General features: G+C 38.7%; 1 protein-coding gene across 6 annotated transcripts in view; it reads left to right on the top strand.

The window, feature by feature from the left end:
* fgfrl1a (fibroblast growth factor receptor like 1a) overlaps nucleotides 1–21,733 on the top strand; it is a 344,477-nt gene that overhangs the window by 308,748 nt on the left and 13,996 nt on the right. For all 6 annotated transcript variants that reach the window (XM_063047049.1, XM_063047043.1, XM_063047048.1 and 3 more), the window contains exons 5-6: nucleotides 2,161–2,445; nucleotides 14,185–14,538. In XM_063047049.1, coding sequence (XP_062903119.1) covers nucleotides 2,161–2,445; nucleotides 14,185–14,538 — 639 coding nt within the window. The remainder of the gene's footprint in view (nucleotides 1–2,160; nucleotides 2,446–14,184; nucleotides 14,539–21,733) is intronic.

Here is a 21,733-nt window from a genome sequence, read left to right as displayed (position 1 = left end):
CTTCTTAGAAACAGAAGGGAAATTCAGAACATAGTTGAGTTCCATAGAAGATGGAAAGTAGAGCAGCACAGAACAGGAACAGGCCCTTCAGCCCACAATTTTGTACTAAATATTACATTAGTAATTAAATGCCCGACTAAGCTATCCCTCTGCTTATACAATGTCCATAGCTTTCATTTCCTGCATTTTCATGTACCTCTCTAAGAGCCTCTTGATCACCTCTTAGGACACCACAGTAGCATAGCAGTTAGCGCTCAGGGCGTCCGCGTTCAGAGCTCAGTTCCAGCGTCCTTCCCGCGAGCACGTGAGTTTCCTCCGGGTGCTCGGGTTTTCTCTCACAGTCCGAAGACGTACTGGTTAGTGGGTTAATTGGTCATTGTAAATTGCCCTGTGATTATGCTAGTGTTAAATAGATGGGTTGCTGGGCAGAGCAGCTCTTTGGGCCAGAAAGGCCTGTTCTGCTCTGTATCTCTAAATAAAAATAAAATAAAAAATAAAAACCTCCATCGTATTTGTCTCCACCACCACCACCCCAAGCAGTGCATTTCGGGCACACACCACTCCCTGTGTAAAAAAACCTTGCCACGCACATCTCCTTTGAATTTAAACCCTCTTTCACCTTAAATGCATGCTGTCTGGTATTCCACAGTTCAACAATAAGAAGATGATCCTGGCTGTCTACTCCAATTAGACCTCTCGTAATCTTATAAACATGTATCAGGTCCCCCCTGAGCCTCTGCCACTCCAGAGGAAACAGCCCAAGTTTGTTCAACCACTCCTAAAGGCAGAAGTCCTCTAATCCAGACGGCATCTCAGCACCCTCTCCAAACCCTCCACATCCTTTCTACAATGTGGTCTCCAGAATTGAATGCAATACTCCAGGTGTAGCCTAACTAGAGTTTTATAAAGTTGGTACACTTGACCTCAGTTCCTCAACTAATAAAGGCAAGCATGCCATCTGCCTTCTGTACTACCCTATCAACTTCTGTAGCCACTTTCTGGGAACTATAGATTGACGCCCCCCAGATCCCTCTGCACATCGGCACTGTTAACACTATTGCTAATAACAGTGCACTGTCTCAGTCTGGTGTACCAAGTTAATTGACTGTTAATCCAAAAGTATTTCAGAACCCACTTAAGCAGCTGGGGGACTTAAATTTAGATAATTATTTTTATTAGTCTACATTCAAGAAGAACACTAACAAGGATGGAATTTATCCTCCCTCACTTCCCTTGCCGTGAGTTGGTGATGCTGAACGTATATTTGCCAATCTCCCTCTGGGTAAGATCTTCCTGTAGTGTTTTAGGTAGGGAGTTCCAAGATTTAGATCCAGTGGTTATACTTACAATGGTGATATATTTACAAGTCAGGGCTGTGTGTAACTTGGAGGCAAACCTACGCTGGTGATAATCCCATGCATCTGCTGCCCTTGAACCTCTAGTTGGTTGAGGCCAAGAGATTGCAAGGTGCTGACAAAGATGTCATTTTACAGATTGTTTTCTAAAATGAACAATGCACAGAATTTAATGCGCATTGAAAGGTTAACGAATAGGAGACAGAGTGTGGTGATCAAGAAATCAAGGATGATGCATACTGCATCAGTGATGGAGAGAATAAACTTCAGGATGGTGAATGGAATGCCAATCAAACAAGATGATTGATAAGTTTTATTTAGACTAATAATGGTATTACCGTTATTATTTTTGATTACTATGATGTTTAGAATTTGTAAAGTCCACCTGATGCATCTGAAGTATCCACTCATGAATACCATACAGCAGAATGTTGGTTAAAAGATTTTTAGTCAAATTCGCTTGGAGTCATTATTTAATTGATTACAGCTAAAAAGAAGCCTAATAATTATATGTAGGGAAAACAAGAATTTATTGGTTGATTGAGATGAAACTGTGTGGAGGACAATTAGTCTATTTCTGTGGAGTAAAATTCAATATAACTGATGAAGTATTTTTATCTGAACTCATTAACCATTTTATAGGATGACTCTTCTAACCAACAGGCTCTGAAAGATCTTCAGATGGAAATTAAGTTCTACAAAACAGACCTTCCTGTTTTGAGCGAGCAGCAGCGTTTGTTTTGCTTTAGGCGACTGTACGTTTACTCCACAGGGTTGTAACCGCTTTTTTTTTGGTAATTTATAGTCAGGCCCCGGTTCACGCAGCCTACCAAAATGCGCCGCAGGGTGATAGCCCGTCCCGTGGGCAGCTCAATCCGACTCAAGTGTGCTGCCAGTGGCTATCCCCAGCCCGATATCACCTGGCTGAAGGACAACAGGCCTCTCACGCCTCAGGATCTGGGAGACACCAAGAAAAAGAAGTGGACTTTAACTCTGAAAAGCCTAAGGCCGGGAGACAGTGGGAAGTACACGTGCCGTGTCTATAGCAGAGCAGGCGAGATAAATGCGACGTACAAAGTTGAAGTGATCCGTAAGTACTGCACTGCCTTTTAGAAGGGATTAAAATAATGGTCTATTTTAAGACAGTTGCAAGCAGGCCTTCTGTTTACAACGAGAAACACATGGCCAAATGTGTACTCCGCTCTGAAAGAATCAAACCTGTAGATCATTCCACATCTGCAAGTGATAAGACCAGGCAGCTGTGTGCAGATGTTAAATGTGTTTTCATTCTAAACACAGGAGCAGAGATCCAGAACTTGAATCAGGCCTCATCTCACTGTCAGATGTGGTGGCTTTAGTTCTAAAATCTGAATCAGGCCAAAGCAAGCGAAAATAAACAAATCAGTTTTGAATCTTGTTCAACATTAAAAATGGATATTTATTCTTAATATTTTACTGTTAGCCCATATACTTCACTCATATTCTTCGCTTTTCCTAAAAGAAATTCCAGTCATTTTCATTCAGTACTTAACTACAAAGCACCTGATTTTCAGACTGATTAAAGGTTGATTCAATTTGGTTCTCCTTTCCTTCAGGCTAGACAACTCCAGCCAGGTGAATACCAGACTCAGTTGGAGTGTACTGAAAAGCTCTTTGCTCTTGCAGATATTTGGATTTTTTTAAACTTAATTTTCATTTCCAGAATTAGAGTGTCACGGGTTAGGTCAGTATTTCTTGCTCATTTCTTATTGCCTCATGACTTTAGTGGAGTATTACGTCATTGCAGAGAATAGCTAGAAGTTAATTACATTGCACTGGATCTGTGGTCATCCATAGTCCAAAGTGGGTAAAGGTGGCAGGTTCCTCCTAATTAGGGGCATTTGTGAACCAACTTAAAATGTCTTTTGAATTGAGTTTGATTCAACTACCTGAATTTAATTTTACAAGCATCCACGGTGGAATTTGAACCCGCCTCATTGGAACAAGAGGTAGGCTCTGGCTAATTCTCCAGTGCTTTTCTAACCAAGCACCTTAACCAGTACTCCACAGGAGAATTGTCATGAATCCCACCAGCTTGGAAACACGTCACTGTGCTTTCATTGCTTCTGGGGTTAAGTTCTGGAAATCCCTGCCCAACAGCTCTGAGGGGTTACCTGCCACAGTTTGCAACAGTTCACCAGCACTTTCTCAAGAGCAGTTAGCAGTGAGAAATGTGCTGGCCTTAACGGTACCATTCACATCCAATATAAAATTAGCCAGTGTACAGATTAAAATGGTGGCATGCTACGCTTGATGTTCTCTCTCCCAGTTTATTCATGTATTTATCTAGCCATCCATCCATCCACCCATTGATTGAAATACAGCACAGCCCTTCGAGCCACGCCGTCCAGCAGTTTCTGATTTGACCCTAGCCTAATCATGGGGCAATATACAATGACCAATTAGTCTACCAACCAGTACATTTTTGGACTGTGGCAGGAAACCGAGCACCTGGCGGAAACCCACATGGTCACGGGGAGAACGTACAGGCAGTGGTGGCAACTGACCCTGCCAGCTGTTAGACCATGGTGACAAGAACTTGTACACAAGAGCTCTTCTTTATTTCTTTCACATTCACCCTTTTAAGCCAGAATCGAAGTACAAATGCACGTGCAGTGGCAGTCCTCTCTCACCTCAGTCAAGTAGCCGTATATATCAAACATCTAGCAAGAAGGAACACCAACCCTCTGTTTCATGAAACCACTACAATCAAACCCAACCTCCCTCCACGGGCTGGTATCTAGTAGACCCTGCAGGATGCCAATAAGGAATCCTTTGCTGTTATTCTTTTAATTTTCAGAAGCTAGTTTTTCATTTTTATGTAAATGATTTGGTTATTCATTATCTAAATAATGATTTGGATGGTAATGCACAAGGATTGAGACAAAGTAGATGTGGAAAGGTTGTTTTCCTTGGTGGGTGAGTCCAGGACAAGAGGCCATAGTCTTAGAATTAGAGGGTACCCAGTTAAAACAGAGATGAGGAGAAATTTTTTTTAGCCAGAGGGTCATAGATTTGTGGGATTCGTTGCCACATACAGCTGTGGAGGCCCAATCATTGAGAGTGTTTAAGGAGGAGATTGACAGGTATCTAATTAGTCAGGGTATCAAGGGATATGGGGAAAAAGCCGGAAATTGGAACTAGATGGGTGAATAGTTTAGCTCATGGGGGAGCTGTGGAGCAGACTCGACGGGCCGAATGGCCTACTTCTGCTCCTTTGTCTTGTGATCTTGTGATTGATTTGGTTTGTCGATGACAAAAAAAAATTAGGAATCTTGTTGATAGTGAAAAAGGTCATTGTAGATTACAAGGGGATCTTGATGAATGGAACAGAGGTCCTAGCAGTACAAGTGAATAATTCGTTGAAAGTGGCATTACTGCCTTTTCAGGGTGGTCTGGAAGATACTTAGCAAGTTGGCGTTCATCAGTTAGGGTATTGACTGTCAGAATTGGGACATTATGTTAGATTTGTATAAGGTGTTGGCGAGGCCATGCTTGGAATAATGTGTACAGTTTTGGTTACCCTGTTATAGGAAAAATGTGGCTAAACTGGAAAGAGTGCATAAAGTACTCATGAGGATGTTGGCATAAGCAAAGGGCCTGAGTTATAGGGAGAGGTTGATCAGGCTAGGTCTTTCTTCCTTGGGTGACCTTACAGAAGTTTATAAAATTATGAGGGGCATAGATAAAGTGGATAGTAGCAGTCTTTTCCCAGGACAGGGGAGTCCTAATCTGGAGGTCATAGATTTAAGGGCCAGAGGGGAAAGAGTTAAAAAGGACTTGAAGGGTAACCTTTTTATACAGAGTGGAGAATATAAATGAGTTGCTGAGACTGGTACAATAATATAATTTAAGAGACACTTTGATGGGTACATGCAGGAGTGAGGCTCAGAGAAATATGGGTTGAACACAAGAAATTGAGTCCAACTGAGTGGGCACCATAGTTGGCATGGACATTTTTCGCCAAAGGGTCTGTATTTCTCCACTGTTTTGACTCCATGCCTCTAAGTAAGTAAAATCCTTCTTTGCTGCTAGTAGTGAGATAACCAACTAGAACTGAACACTTATTTTCTCTCTGGCCCTTGTATCTTATTGGGTTACATCACAACAGTGATTACACACCAAGACTGCTACACTGGACAAAGGATATAAGTGGTATCATATAAATTCAAGCCTTTGTCTCCAGGCAAAGAGAAATGTGAGATTTGTGCAGCAAAGTGAAGTCCAGGCTAGAAGGCCAGCCACAATCCTGTGAAATGGTGGATCAGGCTCAAGGGATCACATGCTACCAAAGCTTATGTCCATTTTGTCCCTTAGACCATCAGAAAAATCAAAATATCCAAACATAATGATAACAGAAAATTAATTTTCAAATGCATGAGATGTATTCTGTTGTTCTGTTCAGATAAAAATATCTGCAGGCTCAAGTTGCCCATGGCCTGCCTAATTGATTAGGAGCCTGATGGATGAAAAATATAGCTTTTCCTGTCCATGCTGAGTTCTTTAGTTTCAGGTCTATCTTATGGAAAATGTTATATCAATATGTTGGCGCGTAGCCAAGTGGTTAAGGCGTTCGTCTAGTGATTTGAAGGTCGCTAGTTCAAGCCTTGGCTGAGGCAGCGTGTGTGTCCTTGAGCAAGGCACTAAACCACACATTGCTCTGCGACGACACCGGTGCCAAGCTGTATGGGTCCTAATGCCCTTCCCTTGGACAACGTCGGTGGCGTGGAGAGGGAAGACTTGCAGCATGGTCCTCCATACAACCTTGCCCAGGCCTGCACCCTGGAAACCTTCCAAGGCGCAAATCCATGGTCTCATGAGACTAACGGATGCCTAAATATAGATGTGGAATCTAACCAAATCCACAGGGCATTCCAAGCAATTTGCCATCAAAAAATGAAATGGAAAGATTCCTTACTGAAACAATGCAGGAAACTTGACAGACAATATGTATTTTGTCAGTTGATGATGGAAAATAAGGAACTGTGGGCCAGATACCCTACCATCTATTGCTGGAAAAATGCTGGAAACCATTATTAGGAAGGTAATAGCAGGATATTTAGAAAATCTTAAAGCAGAGTCAACATTGTTTTGTGAAAGGGAAATCAAATTTGATCAATTTGTTGCAATAAACAGGATGGGTAAACAGGAACCAATAGGTATAGAAGGCATTCAAGAAGACATGTGATAAAGTGCCACGTAAAATATTCCCACACAAGGTGGTGTGCAGAAGGCAGGGACTAATATGTTGACGTGGATAAAAAGGTAGCTAACTAACAGAGTTAAGATAAGGGTGTGATTTTTAGATTAGCAGTCAGTAAGTACTGAAGAGAGGCATGGATTCAATTATTATTTAAGATAGTGAGACTACAAAATATTAGTAAAATACAAAATAACACACAGGGATTTAGGATAGTAAATAGAATTTTGGCTTTTATGAAAATAGGAATGGAGTTTTCTTACATCTCTGAAAGGTACCAGTGAGGCTGCATCTGGGCTAATATGTACAATAAGTTAATTGCTGGGATGAAGTGGTTGATGTATGAAGAAAAGTTAAGCAGATTGGGCCTGTTGGAAGCTAAAAACTTAAAGGTGATTGTAATGAAAAATCTAAGTTTTTGAGGGGGAGGGGTTATGAATGAAAGTTTTTTGAATTGGGGGCATAGTCTTTCAGAATAAGGGGAACAGTTTATTCTCTCAAAGGGTCATCAGTCTTCAGAAGGCACCACCTCAGAGAGCTGTTGAAGTGGAGTCACTGATTATATACAGAGCAATGTCGGACAGACATTTGAACTATGAGGGAGTCAAGAGACATGAGGCAATGGGGCCAAGATTGAATCAGCATGATGTTATTGGATGATGGAGAAAGCTTGGGGAGTTAAATGGTCAACTTGTGATACTTCTCATGTTCTTATGGCTAAAAGGCAACAGTCTCAATTCATATGATCTAATTTCACTTGTGTGATAATCAGTATCAGTATCATCATCAATATCCTCTCCAAAACCAATATTCCCAACACTGAGGCTTTATGATATTCCATCTGTTTCACTGGGCAGGTCACCTCCAACGCCCAAAGCCAGACTTTCCAAACTGACACTCTATTCCAACCTATCAAAAATGTGGTTACCATGCAGAGAGGGGAAAGGTTTCAAAGATCTTCTCAAAACCTTGACAAATGTAAGATCTCCATCAGCTCCTGGGGAATCCAAAGATCACGACTTCTCAAAGTATAGAAGGAGCGCTCAGGAACGCACTAAGAATCTGGACTCTGTACATCAGGAGCACACAGTACAATTGACAGAAGGATCCCATCATCTCTCCAACCTACCCGTTCTTCTGCCACATCAAGCACACGTCCCTCATGCCCTACCTTTGGCAAAATCTGCCAGTCCTACATTGACCTCATCTATTGCCTCAGAAGCAGTAGTAGCAACTTAACCTCAAAGACAAGGGAGAGCCTAAAGCAAGAGATGTGCCGAGAGTGGTCAGTGAAGTTCAGTGAACCTATGCTAAGAAGGCCAAAGCAAAAAAACCTTGACTTTGGGCTCCAAGTTCCAGCAGGGAATGCGTGTGTTTTTGGAATGTGATCATGAGTCACAAGCCTGGCATTTATTTCTTCTAAAACAGCAAAAAATATACAAAATGCCAGAAATAAAAGTGGAAAATGATGGATATTCTCAGCAGGTCGGGCAGCAGCTGTGGCGAGCGAAACAGTGCCGGTGTTTTAGATTGTTTTCTTTCAACTTTTACTCTTTCCTGATTCCTTTTAAGAAGATGATTAAAGATTACATCATTTTTTACATGTACATCGAACCATACACTGAAACGCATTGTTTGTGTGAACAACCAACACAGCCCAACGATGTGCAGTGGTCAATCCTCAAGTGTTGCCACACATTCCGGTGACAACATAGTATGCCCACAATTTACTAACCTTAACCGGTAAGGCTTTTGGAATATGAGAGGAAACGAGAGCTCCCAGAAAAAACTCGCATGGTCATGGGGAGAGCATAGACACTCCTTACAGACGGCAGCAGGAACTAAATCCCAATCTTCCGATCATGGATGCTGTAAAACGTTGTGCTCACCACTACGCTACCACATCACCCATTTGAACCTTTTCTATCACTGCCTTCCTACAGTGCCTTTACCTAGAGAGGTCCTGAGTTTTCACGCAGTGGCAGAAGAGGAACATACGAACATAAAAAAGTAAATTACTTTCTTTCTTTCTTTTTTTTTAAATCTTTTTATTGAGTAAGTATACAAAAAAGGTAAGCCATATAAACATTAATACAATGTTAAAGTATAATAAAATTCCAAAAGATAACAATACCAAAAAGAAAATACTACAAACAATGTAATTTAAGCATAAGAAACCAAGATAACATAATAGTATACTAAATTTTATATATATCAATGGAAAAAAAAGAAAATAAAACCCCCCAAAAAAAAACCCACCGTGCAGCTAACTAAAAGCAAGGCAAAGCAATGGGCTAACTTGAAACCAAACAGAGTTAAACTTAAAATCACGTCCTCAATCCCGACCTCCATTAAAACAGTGAAAAAAAACAAGAAGGGTAAATATTACATTAAATGAAAATATCGAATAAAAGGTCCCCAAATCTGTTCAAATTTAAATGAAGAATCATAAAGGTTACTTCTAATTTTCTCCAAATTCAAACATAAAATCGTCTGAGAAAACCAAAAAAAGGTAGTTGGAGCATTAAGCTCTTTCCAATGTTGTAAAATACATCTTTTCACCATTAAAGTAAGAAATGCAATCATTCTACGGGCTGAAGGGGAAAGATTACTAGAAATTTTAGGTAGTCCAAAGATAGCAGTAATAGGGTGAGGAGAGATATCTATATTTAATACCTTAGAAATAATATTGAAAATATCTCTCCAAAAAGTTTCCAAAGTAGGGCAAGACCAAAACATATGAGTTAAAGAGGCTATCTGCCCCGAACATCTATCACAGAAAGGATTAATATGCGAGTAAAAAAGCGCTAACTTATCTTTGGACATATGTGCTCTATGAACCACTTTAAATTGAATTAGGGAATGTTTAGCACAAATAGAGGAAGTATTAACTAATTGTAAAATCTGCCCCCAATCATCCACAGAAATGGTAAGCCCCAATTCCTGTTCCCAATCTACCCTAATCTTATCAAATGGAGCTTTCCTAAGTTTCATAATAATATTATAAATCATAGCCGATGCACCTTTCTGACATGGATTAAGGTTAATTATCGAATCTAAAATATATATAGGAGGAAGCATTGGAAAGGAAGAAAGTATAGTACTTAGGAAATTTCTAACTTGTAAATATCTAAAAAAATGTATTCTTGATAAGTTATATTTATTAGATAATTGTTCAAAAGACATAAGGGAACCATCTAAAAATAAATCCAAAAACCGTAAAATACCCTTAGTCTTCCAAGTTTGAAAAGCGCGATCTGTAAAAGAGGGAGGAAAAAATATGTTACCTAAAATAGGAATCGCTAACCCGAATTGATTAAGATCAAAAAATTTTCTGAATTGAAACCAAATGCGCAAAGCATATTTAACTATCGGGTTAGAGACCTGCTTAAGGCGTTTCGAATCAAAAGGAAGAGAGGAACCTAAAATAGAACCCAGTGTATAACCCTGAACAGATTGTAATTCCAATGCTACCCATTTAGGAATAGATAGTATGTCCCGGTCAAGTAACCAAAATTTCATATGTCGAATATTAATAGCCCAATAATAAAATCTAAAGTTAGGTAATGCTAAACCTCCATCTCTCTTAGCTTTCTGTAAATGTATTTTACCCAGTCTCGGATTCTTATTCTGCCAAATAAATGAAGAAATTTTAGAGTCAACTTTATCAAAAAAAGATTTAGGAACGAAAATTGGTAATGCCTGAAACACATATAAAAATTTTGGCAAAAAAAACATCTTAACTGCATTAATACGACCAATCAAAGTTAAATATAAGGGAAACCATTTAGATGAAAGTTGAGTAATATGGTCTATTAATGGTAAAAAGTTAGTCTTAAATAAATTACTTTCCTTCATTAAGGAAGTGTGTGTGTGTGTGTGTTGTCGTCCTCCTCCTTGAGAATGCATTAAACAAGATTTATCCATAGTTTTTTCCATAATTATAACTGGCCACGCACATTCACCAATATTGGAAATTTGTTTCCTGATTGTTCCCTTAGTGAGGTAGTACATTAAGGCAGAATTGCTGAAACTTACTGGTGCCAACATACAATTATCCAGCACAAAACTTATCCACAGTAACAACTGTACACTTTCAGTTAAACTCTTGCCACTGCCATAAAGACGTTCTGAGCTGTCCATTGTTAATGCAATCCAATAGGGAATTGAGGTTTTGGAATTTAAGCATTGATGAGGTCACTGCACAACGTACACAAAATGCTGGAGGAACTCCATAAGTCGTGTAGCACCTATGGAGGGGAGTAAACAGTCAACCTTTCAGGTTGAGAATTTTCATCAGGACTGTAAAGGAAGGGGGAAGAAGCCAAAATAAGGTGGTGTATTGGGGGGGGAGTACAAGTTGGCAGGTGATGGGTGAGGGGGAAGGTGGGTGGGGGAGGGTGGATGATGTGAGAAGCTGGGAGGTGATAGGTGGATGCAGAGGGCTGACGAAGGAGGAATATGATAGGAGAGGACAATGGAGTAAAAGAGAAAGAGTTGGGGAACCAGGGGGAGGTGATGGGCAAGTGAGAAGAAGAGAAGAGGGCTACCAGAATGGAAGAAAACACACCAGAAAGAACAGTTGGTGGTGGAATAGGGGAGTGATTACCAGAAGTTAGAGAAATCCATGTTCATACCATCAGGATGGGGCCTACCCAGATGGAATATGAGGTGTTCCTTCTTCAGTTTGCATTTGTCCTTATTGTGGTAGTAGAAGAGATCATGTTGATGAGAGAATGGGAATTGAATTGAAATGGGTAGCCATTAGGAGATCCTGTCTTTTGTGGCAGGCGCAGCAAAGGTGCTCGACAAAGCGGTCTCTCAAACGGCGTCAGGTCTCACCGATGTAATGGAGGTCGCTCCAGGAGCATTGGATACAACTGGTGACACTGACAGACTCACAGGCAACGTGCCACCTCGCCTGGAAGGACTGTTTAAGGCCATGAATGGTGGTGGGGGAGGAGATGTTTAGGCAGTTGTCACGCTTATAGGGGGATATATGAGTGGGACCATTGTACCCTTTACGTTGCAGTTACCTCACTGCAGATGGAAAATACATAAAGCAGAGTGGAAATAACAACAAATACCTGATAGTCAGATAGTACAGACCCATATTGGTCTACTCTGCCTCATTAGTGAATCTGCATGGAACCCAGAGTCACTGGGGAGGAACCTGGTTTGTTGCGACATGTGCCAGAAGATTGAATTGTGTAGAGCTAACGTCCAAGAGAACCTGATATAAAGTAGCCATATGTTTCTGCCTTTATGGATAATCCTTTGGCTAAATTTGACCTTCTGTACTTTACATTTATTATCAAGGTATGCTTACAGTATACAAACTTGAGATTCATCATCTTGCAGGCAGCCACAAAACAAAGAAGCCAATGTCCACCAGATCCAACATGATTATTTAATGTATTAAACAGCGGTGAGGCTTCAATTACTTTTCCATAAGAAAGCAATCAGAAAGTTTAATTTTCTGTGGTGTTGAATTAGTTAATGTCTATAGCCATTTGAAAGTTTCTCGACTGAGGCCATTGACTTCCATATTTGTGTATTTGAACAGGGTACAAAGGAAATATACATTCTATTACTGGAGAGATTAAACATCAATCCTCACCCTGAGGAAAAGCTAATGATTGCTGCCAATCCTGCTCCACTTCCTTCCACATAAACAACTGCCAACAAAGTACTTTCAAACATTGGCGTTCAACAAGTTTTCATTTAAACTGTCTGATTACAGCTAACAACCCATGAAATTAAAGAGGTTTTGCCAAAATATCTGATGTGCCATAGAGATCGTGCTTCTTGAGCTTAGCAGGTAACCAATTAATCGTGAAAAAATATCATTGCACTGAACAAGCTATACAAATAAAAAAAAATTAATTGCCCTGACTCCTTTACTCTTCAATAATGTTGTTAGTGGTTGAGTCAATCAAAATGTTTTCAGTTGATTTATGCATTCAGTGGAATGTATGTATTGTCTGGTACAACAGGTATAGAACATAGAACAGTACCGACTTTTCAGCTCATCATGTTGTGCTGATCACTTGATCTAACCCTTCCCTCTCACTTAGCCCTCCATTTTGCTTTCATCGATGTGTCTATCTAAAAGTCTCTTAAGTGACCTTAGTATATCTCCCTCTACCATTACCCCTGGCAGGGCGTTCTATGCACCTATCATTCGCTGTGTAAAAAACTTAAAAACATAAATTTCAGAGGGCTTTTAAGGGGCTAGTACATTGTTTTTCATCTGAAGAGGCTTTTAGGCAGGACTAATTTAGGATGGAAAATATCCTTCTCTGAAGGACACAATTGGACTGGATAAAGTTTTACAAGCATCTAGCAGTGTCATGATCGCTATAGCTGGCCGAAACTTTAGTCTAGGTTCAGCTGGTTGAATTTAACCTTTGCTGTTAATATGCTGAGACTCAAATTCATGTGCAAATCAACAGTTCAGACCTCTGGATGCTAATCCGATAAATTACCTACAGTGCTGCCATACACCATCTATCTCCAAGAACAGTGAAATGCATTTGTAGTTTCTAAAATTTTTTGTTTACCACTAGCAAAGAACCTGACCTGACTGTGGACAGTCTGATTTCAGCCCAAATCTGGGTACTTAGAATATAATCTGTACTAAACTTGATGACATTTGCCATTGTTGCTCCACTTTGGACACAGATATGCAAACCCGTGGTCCCGTACTCTCTCCATGGGCAAATATCACTGTCTGGCCAAGATGCATTAGAGACCGATAACCAAGGCAGACTGCATTTCCTCACTTACACTGGGGCCACACCGTGTTGAATGACACTCAGTCAAACATAAATCAGTACCTGATATTGACCCTCCTGCCCCAGCTCACGCATCCTATCCACTCCCTGGCTGGGTCTCTGAATAGGCAGGCTCTGAATCCATCTGAGCCAGGCCAACACAAGCCCAAACCTTTTCAGCAAAATGTACAGCAACACTCACAAAATGCTGGAGGAACTGAGCAGGCCAGGCAGCATCTATGGAGGGGTGTAAACAGTTGACATTTTGGGCCAGGATGCTTTAGGCTGTACGCCAGCCTGAAGCTGACTTACAGCCAGGTACTGTCAGGCACAGGTCAGGTAGCGTGGATATGCAATGAGGTTCCTGAATCTCATTCTCAGCCAGCTGTAGATACAATGAGATTCAATGATCAACAGGATAGCATGGTAGCATAACCGTTATCATAATGCTGTTGGAGCACCAGCAATCAGCGATTGGCGTTCAACTCCCGTTGCCATCTATATGGAGTTTGTATGTTCTCCTTGTGACCTTCTGGGTTTCCTCTAGGTGCTTTGGTTTCCACCCACATTCCAAAGATGCCAGCATTATGGTTAGTAAATTGAGAGCATACTATGTTGCCACTGGAAGCATGGTGACCCCAGCAGATATTCGGATTGTGTTGCTCATTGATGCAAATGCCGTACGTCACTTCATGTTTTGATCTATATTTGGTAATTAAGGTTAATCTTTTATCGTTCCTTTTATTGTGCCTTTGTATACCAGTGTTTTTGCAGCCAAGTGACACTAACGATGCATCACTTCTGTCGTCTGTAGAGACCACCAGGTCCAAACCCATCCTGACCGGAACCCACCCCGTAAATACCACAGTCGATTACGGAGGCACAACCTCCTTCCAGTGCAAGGTGCGCAGCGATGTCAAGCCTGTAATTCAGTGGCTGAAGAGAGTGGAGTATGGGAACGAGAACAAGTACAACTCCACCATTGATGTCGGCGGGCAGAGGTTTGTCGTACTGCCAACTGGTGAGGTGTGGTCACGGCCGGACGGCTCTTACTTAAACAAGCTGATGATCTCCAGAGCAAAGGAGGAGGACGCTGGGATGTACATCTGCTTAGGAGCAAACACCATGGGATACAGCTTCAGGAGTGCCTTCCTCACAGTGCTGCCAGGTACACCAGTTCCTTCACTTCATATATACAAGAGATCTGCAGCTGCTGGAAATCTTGGGTAATACACATAAAATGCTGGCGCAATTCGGCAAGTTATGAATGGGAATAAACAGTCGAAATTCCGGGCTGAGACCCTTCAACAGGACTGGAAAGAAAGGGGACAGAAGCTAGCATAAAACTGTGGGGGGGAGGGGGGAGGGGGGAGGGGAAGGAGTGCTAGGTGATAGGTGAGACAGATGAGGAGGAAGGTGTGTGGGTGGGGGAGAAAGGATTACGTGAGAAACTGATAGTTGAGGGGGAAAGATGGGTAGGAGGGGGAGGGGGGATTCTGTGGGAAGCTGGGAGGTGATAGGGTGGAAGAGGCAGAGGGCTGAAGAAGAAGGAATCTGATAGAGCAGACAGTGGAGTGAAGGGAAACTGGCGGGAGGTGATGAGCAGGGTATTAGACTTTAATCTTATCTTTACAGCTTTCTGTTATTAGTGGCAGAGATCGTGAAACTTTCAAGCATCCAGCTGGGAACCCCGAGAAGTAAAGCAATACAGTGCCATAAATGGTGTGGACAAATATTTCACTCCTCAAAGTTGTTGATGGTTGATAACTCAGTCTCTGGTGTAAAAGTGTCATTAGTTGGGAGCATTAATACTGTTGCAAAGATGCCAATAGCTGGTAACTCTGTTACTGTTACAGAGGTGCCTTTAGTTGGGAGCCAGTAATTGGCAATTAGTTTATTATATTGTAGAGGTACAGTGAAAAGCTTATGTTCTGTGCGATCAGACAGATTATCCCATACATAAGTACATCAGGGTTGTACAAAATGGAAGAAGGGAGTGCAGAATATCATGTTACGACATTGGTTAGAGTGATGCCTCTGGTTAGTAACTCTAATATTGTTCCCAACATGGTGTCTACTGACCCCTTGGTTAATGGCATAAGAAAAGTTGGGGACCCCTGTAAGGATACTTCACTTTCCGGGTGGATGCAGGATGAATGCCTATTTTTCTGGCTTCCGTGATGAAAAGCATGAGTCACAGTCTCAAAACAAAGTATTGGCCAGAGAAGACAGAGTTGAATTGAAATTTCTTTGGCATTCTCAATCCAAGAGAACTGAGGAGGTTAAGTGGCTGAGTATATTGACAAAAGAGATTGATAAATTCATAGATATTAAGAAAATCATGGGAACAGGGTTAGTGGAGAGGGATGACACTAATGAAGTACAGTACTATGCCTAAGTCTCAGGCGCCCTAGATTTTTTATATGGTTTCAGATGGTGTGGCCTCCCAGAGCCCTGATGTCAACATCATCAAGGCTGTCTGGGATTACTTGGAGAGACAGAAGTAAGCAAGACAGCCAAAGTCAGCAGAAGAACTGTGGCAAGTTCTCCACGATGTTTGGAACAACCTACCAGCCGACTTTCTTATAAAACTGCACAATAGTGTACCAAAGAGAAATTATGCAGCTTAAAGGGCAAAGGATGGTCACACCAAATATTGATTTGGTTTAGATTTTTACAGTTTACTCCCTTACAGTAATTTTTTTGATATTTATAAACTTACTATTTCATTATTGTTGAAAGCATCTTTGCTTTACAGAAATTTTTTTCTATGTGCCTAAGTCTTTTGCACAGTACTGTAAAAAGATCAGGCATGACTTAAATAAGTAGAGAAGATTGTCCAAGGGCAGAAATGTGCTACTCCTGCTCCAATTTCCTTTCAATATTTTTATTAATTTATATATATGTAAGAATACAGAGTACAGGAAAAAAATACAAACGTTTGTGGATTAAACTAAATCGCATGTAAAGACTCCTTACCCTATATTCATGCAAGTCAATTAGTTTGTAACATTGAGAAATAATAATTTAATTATATGGAAAATAATAATTAAATAATAATTTAATAATTTAATTATATGGAAAAGATCTCACCCACTACCAAGACTGAAGCTGATTAGTAGAAAAAAGAAGAAAAAAGATTTAGTCATCATCTGTGCTTTAACAACAAATCAAAGATTTTGAAAATAATTCAGAAAAGGTCCCAACAACGTTTGAAAGTCTTGATTAGGTTCAAAGATTGAACATCGAATCTTCTCTAAATTTAAACATGACATCTCATCACATAACCATTGGGCGTGAATAGGAGGGGCCACACCTTTCCATTTAAGCAAGAGCGTCCTTCTAGCCATAAGAGACATAAAAGCCAAAATGTACAAATCAGATGGCTCCAAAATAATATTCTTTCCTCCAACAATACCAAATAAAGCAGTCAAAGGATTAGGCTTGAAATTTACTTTAAAAAGTATCCAACAGGTTTGAAATACTTCTTTCCAATATTTGCCAAGACTCAGACATGTCCAAAATATATGAATGAGTGAAGCTTCTCCATTATTACATTTATCACAATACAGAGCTATATCTAAATAAAAATGAGACAACTTATCCTTAGTCATATGGCCCCTATGGACCACTTTAAATTGAAGGAGTGAGTGACAGGCACATAACGATGAAGTGTTGACCAATTTAAAAATTTGATTCCAAGTTTCCTCAGAAATTGAATTCTCTAAATCTTGTTCCCAAAGATTTTTAATTTTATCTAAAGGAACACTTCTCATTCCCAACAGCATATTATAAATATTAGATATAGATCCATTATAGAAAGTTTTCAGGTTAAAGATTTCATCTAGTAGATTCTTATTAGGACTTTTAGGAAATGTACTTGTTTGAGACTGTAAAAATTCTCTTATTTGTAGGTATCGAAAAAAATGCGAATATATTTAGTTGACAATTGTTCAAACGAAAAAAGACTTCCCTCTACAAACAAGTCCTGAAAGCATTTAATACCTAATCTATCCCATTCTTTAAAAGTCACATCAATCATAGAGGGTTTAAAAAAATAATTAGAAAAAATGGGACTCAAAAGAGAAAATCTCAATAAGCCAAAATATTTTTGGAATTGTATCCAAATCCTCATAGTGTGTTTAACTACCAGATAATCAGCTAACTTACTCAAAGACAAAGGAAGTGAGGATCCAAGAAGAGAAATAATAGATAATTTATTAACAGAATTAGCTTCTAAAAAAACCCACATCAGGCAATCCTCACGATTTATATACTATAACCAAAATGTAAGATTTCTTATATTAACTACCCAATAATAAAGTCTAGAGTTTGATAAGGCTAATTCTGCATTCTTTTTATCTTTCTGAAGATGAATTTTATTTAATCTAGAACGCTTATTCTTCCGTCTATAAGAAGATATAATAGAGTCAAGAGAATCAAAAGAGCATTTAGGAATGAAAACTGGCAATGCCTGAAAAAGATATATGAATTTAGGTAATATATTCATTTTAATAGAGTTAGTTCGACCAATTAACGATAACAAAAGAGGCGACCAATTTGATAGTATTCTTTTTACATGATTCAACAGAGTAAGAAAATTTTCTTTAAATAGACACTTATAGTTTTTAGTGATTGTTACATCTAAATAGGTAAATTGGTTTCTTACAATTTTAAAAGGAAAGTTAGTATTTATAGGTATGAAATTGTTCAAAGGGAAAAGTTCACTTTTATGTAGGTTTAATTTATAACCTGAAAACTGGCTAAAGCAGGAGAGTAAAGAAAGCACATGGGGTAATGAAGTCTCAACATTGGAAATAAATAGCAGCAAATCATCAGCATACAACGAGACTTTATGAATAGTGTCTCTCCTTAAAATACCGGTGATATCATTAAATTCTCGAAAAGCAATGGCTAACGGTTCTAAGGCCAGATCAAAAAGCGAAGGGCTCAATGGACAACCTTGTCTAGTGCCACGTTGAAGCTTAAATGGTTTGGAGTTATGAAAATTAGTGATAACCCTAGCAGAAGGGGCTAAGTAAAGTAATTTAATCCATTGAATGAAAACAGGCCCAAAATTAAATTTTTCTAAAGTTTTAAATAAATAATTCCATTCAACTCTGTCAAAAGTTTTCTCAGCATCTAGGGATACCACACCTTCCAATACCATGTTAGAAGGAGAATAAATAACATTTAATAACCAGCGAATATTAAAGTGAGAATATCGATTTTTGATAAATCCGGTTTGGTTATCAGAAATGACAGATGGTAAAATAATTTCAATCCTATGGGACAAAACTTTAGATAAGATCTTAGCATCAACATTAAGAAAAGAAATCGGTCGATAAGAAGAGCATTCAGTTGGATCCTTATTCTTTTTAAGAATGAGCGAAATGGAAGCCTCATAAAAAGATTGAGGAAGTCTGCCGGACTTAAATGAATCCTAGAAAACTGAACATAAATGAGGTATAAGCAGTGAGGAAAAGGCCTTGTAAAATTCTCCAGAAAGTCCATCTGGACCCAGAGCTTTCCTCAAATGTGATGAGTGCACAGGCTCAACAATTTCCTTGAAAGAAATAGGTTGTTCCAACAATTTTCTGTTGTCGTCAGAAATTGTAGGAATGTTTAGTTGATCTAAAAAATTGTTTGTTAAAATATCATCCTTAGAAGATTCAGAACTATAAAGTTCAGAGTAAAATTCTCTGAAAGTATCATTTATTTCTAAATAATCAGTTGTCCTATCACCATTAGTTTTGCATCTTTCTTTAATCTGTCGTTTAGCTCTAAAAGTTTTAATCTGATCAGCCTGTTTACCTGTTTTATCTCCATGAATATAAAATTGACTTTTATCTTTTAGGAGTTGGGTTTCAATTGGATAAGTTAAAAGAAGATCATATTTGTTTTAATTTCAACACGTCTTCTATATAAAGCAGGTTCTGGAGCCAAGGCATACCCTCTTGGTCTAACTGTTTCAGCTGAATAGCTTCTCTCTCTTTATTAGCTTTCCTCTTAATACTTGCAGTATAAGAAATAATTTCTCCTCTAATATACGCCTTAAAGGTATCCCATCTGGTAAGACTAGAAGTCTCCTCCAACGTATTCTCTTCAAAAAAAAAGTAACTTGTCTCTTCATAAACTTTAAAAAATCTTTATCAGATAAAGTTAGATTAAATCGCCAAAATCTATTTGTTTGAAGAAGACCAGGAAGATTTAAAGATAGAAACACAGGAACGTGATCTGAAACAACAATCTCTTTTTATTCACAGGATCGAACTAATGGAATCATTTGGCTATCAATTAAAAAAAAATTAATCCTGGAATACATATGATGAACATGAGAAAAAAATGAATATTCCTTATCTACTGGATGAAAAAAAACACCAGGCATCAACAATGCCACATTTCATTAAAAAAGATTTAATAATCACAGCTGATTTATTTGGTATCATTGGTTTAAAAGATGAACAATCTAAAATTGGATCTAAGCAACAATTAAAGTCTTCACCCATCACCAATGAGTACAGACTTAGATCTGGCAAAAATGAAAAAAAAATGCTTAAAGAAACCTGGGTCATCTATATTCGGAGCATATACATTGGCAAATACCATTAATTTGTTATTTAGTTTCCTTGATACTATAACAAAACACCCATTAGTATCAGAAATTACTTTATGTTGAACAAAGGGAACTTTATTATCTATGAGGATCAAAACCGCTCTAGCTTTGGCCTGAAATGAAGAATGAAAATGAGATCCTCTCCATCAATAAAAAAAGCGCGTGCGTACATGTGTTTCATGAAGAAAAACAATGGGTACCTTAAGTTTTTTTAAATATAGGCAAAAATCTTAGTCCTTTTACATTAAAACTAAGTAAATTAATACTTTGATCCAGTTTAAGGCTCTTTATAAGAAAGATTAAAATAACAATAAGAAAAATGTATGTTAAACCCAAATAATAAACCTTGAAATATATTAACTAAGCAACAGAATTGACTGGATTTCCAAATCAGCTTCGAGAAAAAAGACTCCCCATCCCTCCTCCCCTTCCCAAAGAGAGAAACTCGGTCATAGAGCAACCAATATCTACTTCCCCTAAACACATTCCCTTAGAAAGCCTGTTAGAACCGCTCCAAGAATTCAAGGTTATTTTCTATTCCAACCAAGACTAAATAAAATACAGTGAGAAATAAGCTTAGATGGGTTTTTCAAACAGAAATAACAATTATTCATACCAAAAAATATTAAACAGTCATTTTTTAATATGTAGTATTTCTGTTTTTGCAAGATTTTTAGTCTATTCTATATATATATATATATATACAGTCATTTTTTTTAAAAGTCTAAGAATTCTTGCACCTGTTCCTTCATATAAAACCATTTAAATGATCCGTCTTCCAATGTAATCCTCAGTCGAGCTGGAGAACGAACAGAGGGTTTAAAATTTTGACTGTATAACTCCGTCATAACTCTTTTGAACTTAGCACGTTCTGCCATAACTTCTGATGAAAAATCTTGAACAATACGTATCTTTTGATCTTGGTAGTCAATCATACCTTTTCCATGGGCAGCTTGAATCAGGCGATCCTTTATTTGAAATTCATGGAAACATATCATTATATTGATCTTGGTTTAGATTTTGAAGCCGATCCATAGATAGGTGACCTGTGAACACGGTCAATCAAAGGCAGAGACTTTATAATATCAGGGAATAGTTCCATTAAAAGATTTGTGAAGAATTCTTTAGGATTATCTCCTTCCGTTTGTTCTTTAAGTCCCAAGATTCATAAGTTGATCATCCTACTTCTGTTTTCCAAATCAATAATCTTCTGTCTCATCATTTCGTTGGTCTTAAATTGTTTTTCATATAGCTTTTGCATATCATTAATTCTCCCGTCCAGTAAAGTAATAACATCTTCATCTTCCTTTTTCTTCTTATCCTGTTCGGTTAGAATTGCTTGAATATCTTCTAGTTTTGTAACTATTTGTTTAATTTCAGTGCTGACTTCTTTTCTAAACTGTTGAAACTCCTCAGTAAGCTTTTTAACTGAGCTCGTAATAGCTTCTAAAGCTGCTTTAGTAGTCATATTAAAATAATATCCCATCTAGCAATAGTATTTCAAAAGGCTGGAGAGAAAAGTAAATAAACTAGGAGCAGCAGTAGAGAGCTGTTGCTCCATTAGTGGCCAACAAGCAGTCTCCTGATTTCTAAGTATTGGGTGATTTCTGTGTGAGCTCTGGGGAAGATAAAACCAGTCTAACCTGAATGGATTAATAAGGAAGATTGTGAATTATGTACCAAATTGTATGAAGGAAAGGTCAGAACCTGCTGCCAGTTGGCGCTATTAGAATTTTGATTCGAGTCA

This window comes from Mobula hypostoma, chromosome 4 (assembly GCF_963921235.1).
Source record: "Mobula hypostoma chromosome 4, sMobHyp1.1, whole genome shotgun sequence".
Classification (NCBI taxonomy): domain Eukaryota; kingdom Metazoa; phylum Chordata; class Chondrichthyes; order Myliobatiformes; family Myliobatidae; genus Mobula; species Mobula hypostoma.
The sequence above is the reverse complement of the archived record's forward strand: the minus strand, read 5'-3'. Positions and strand labels throughout refer to the sequence as shown.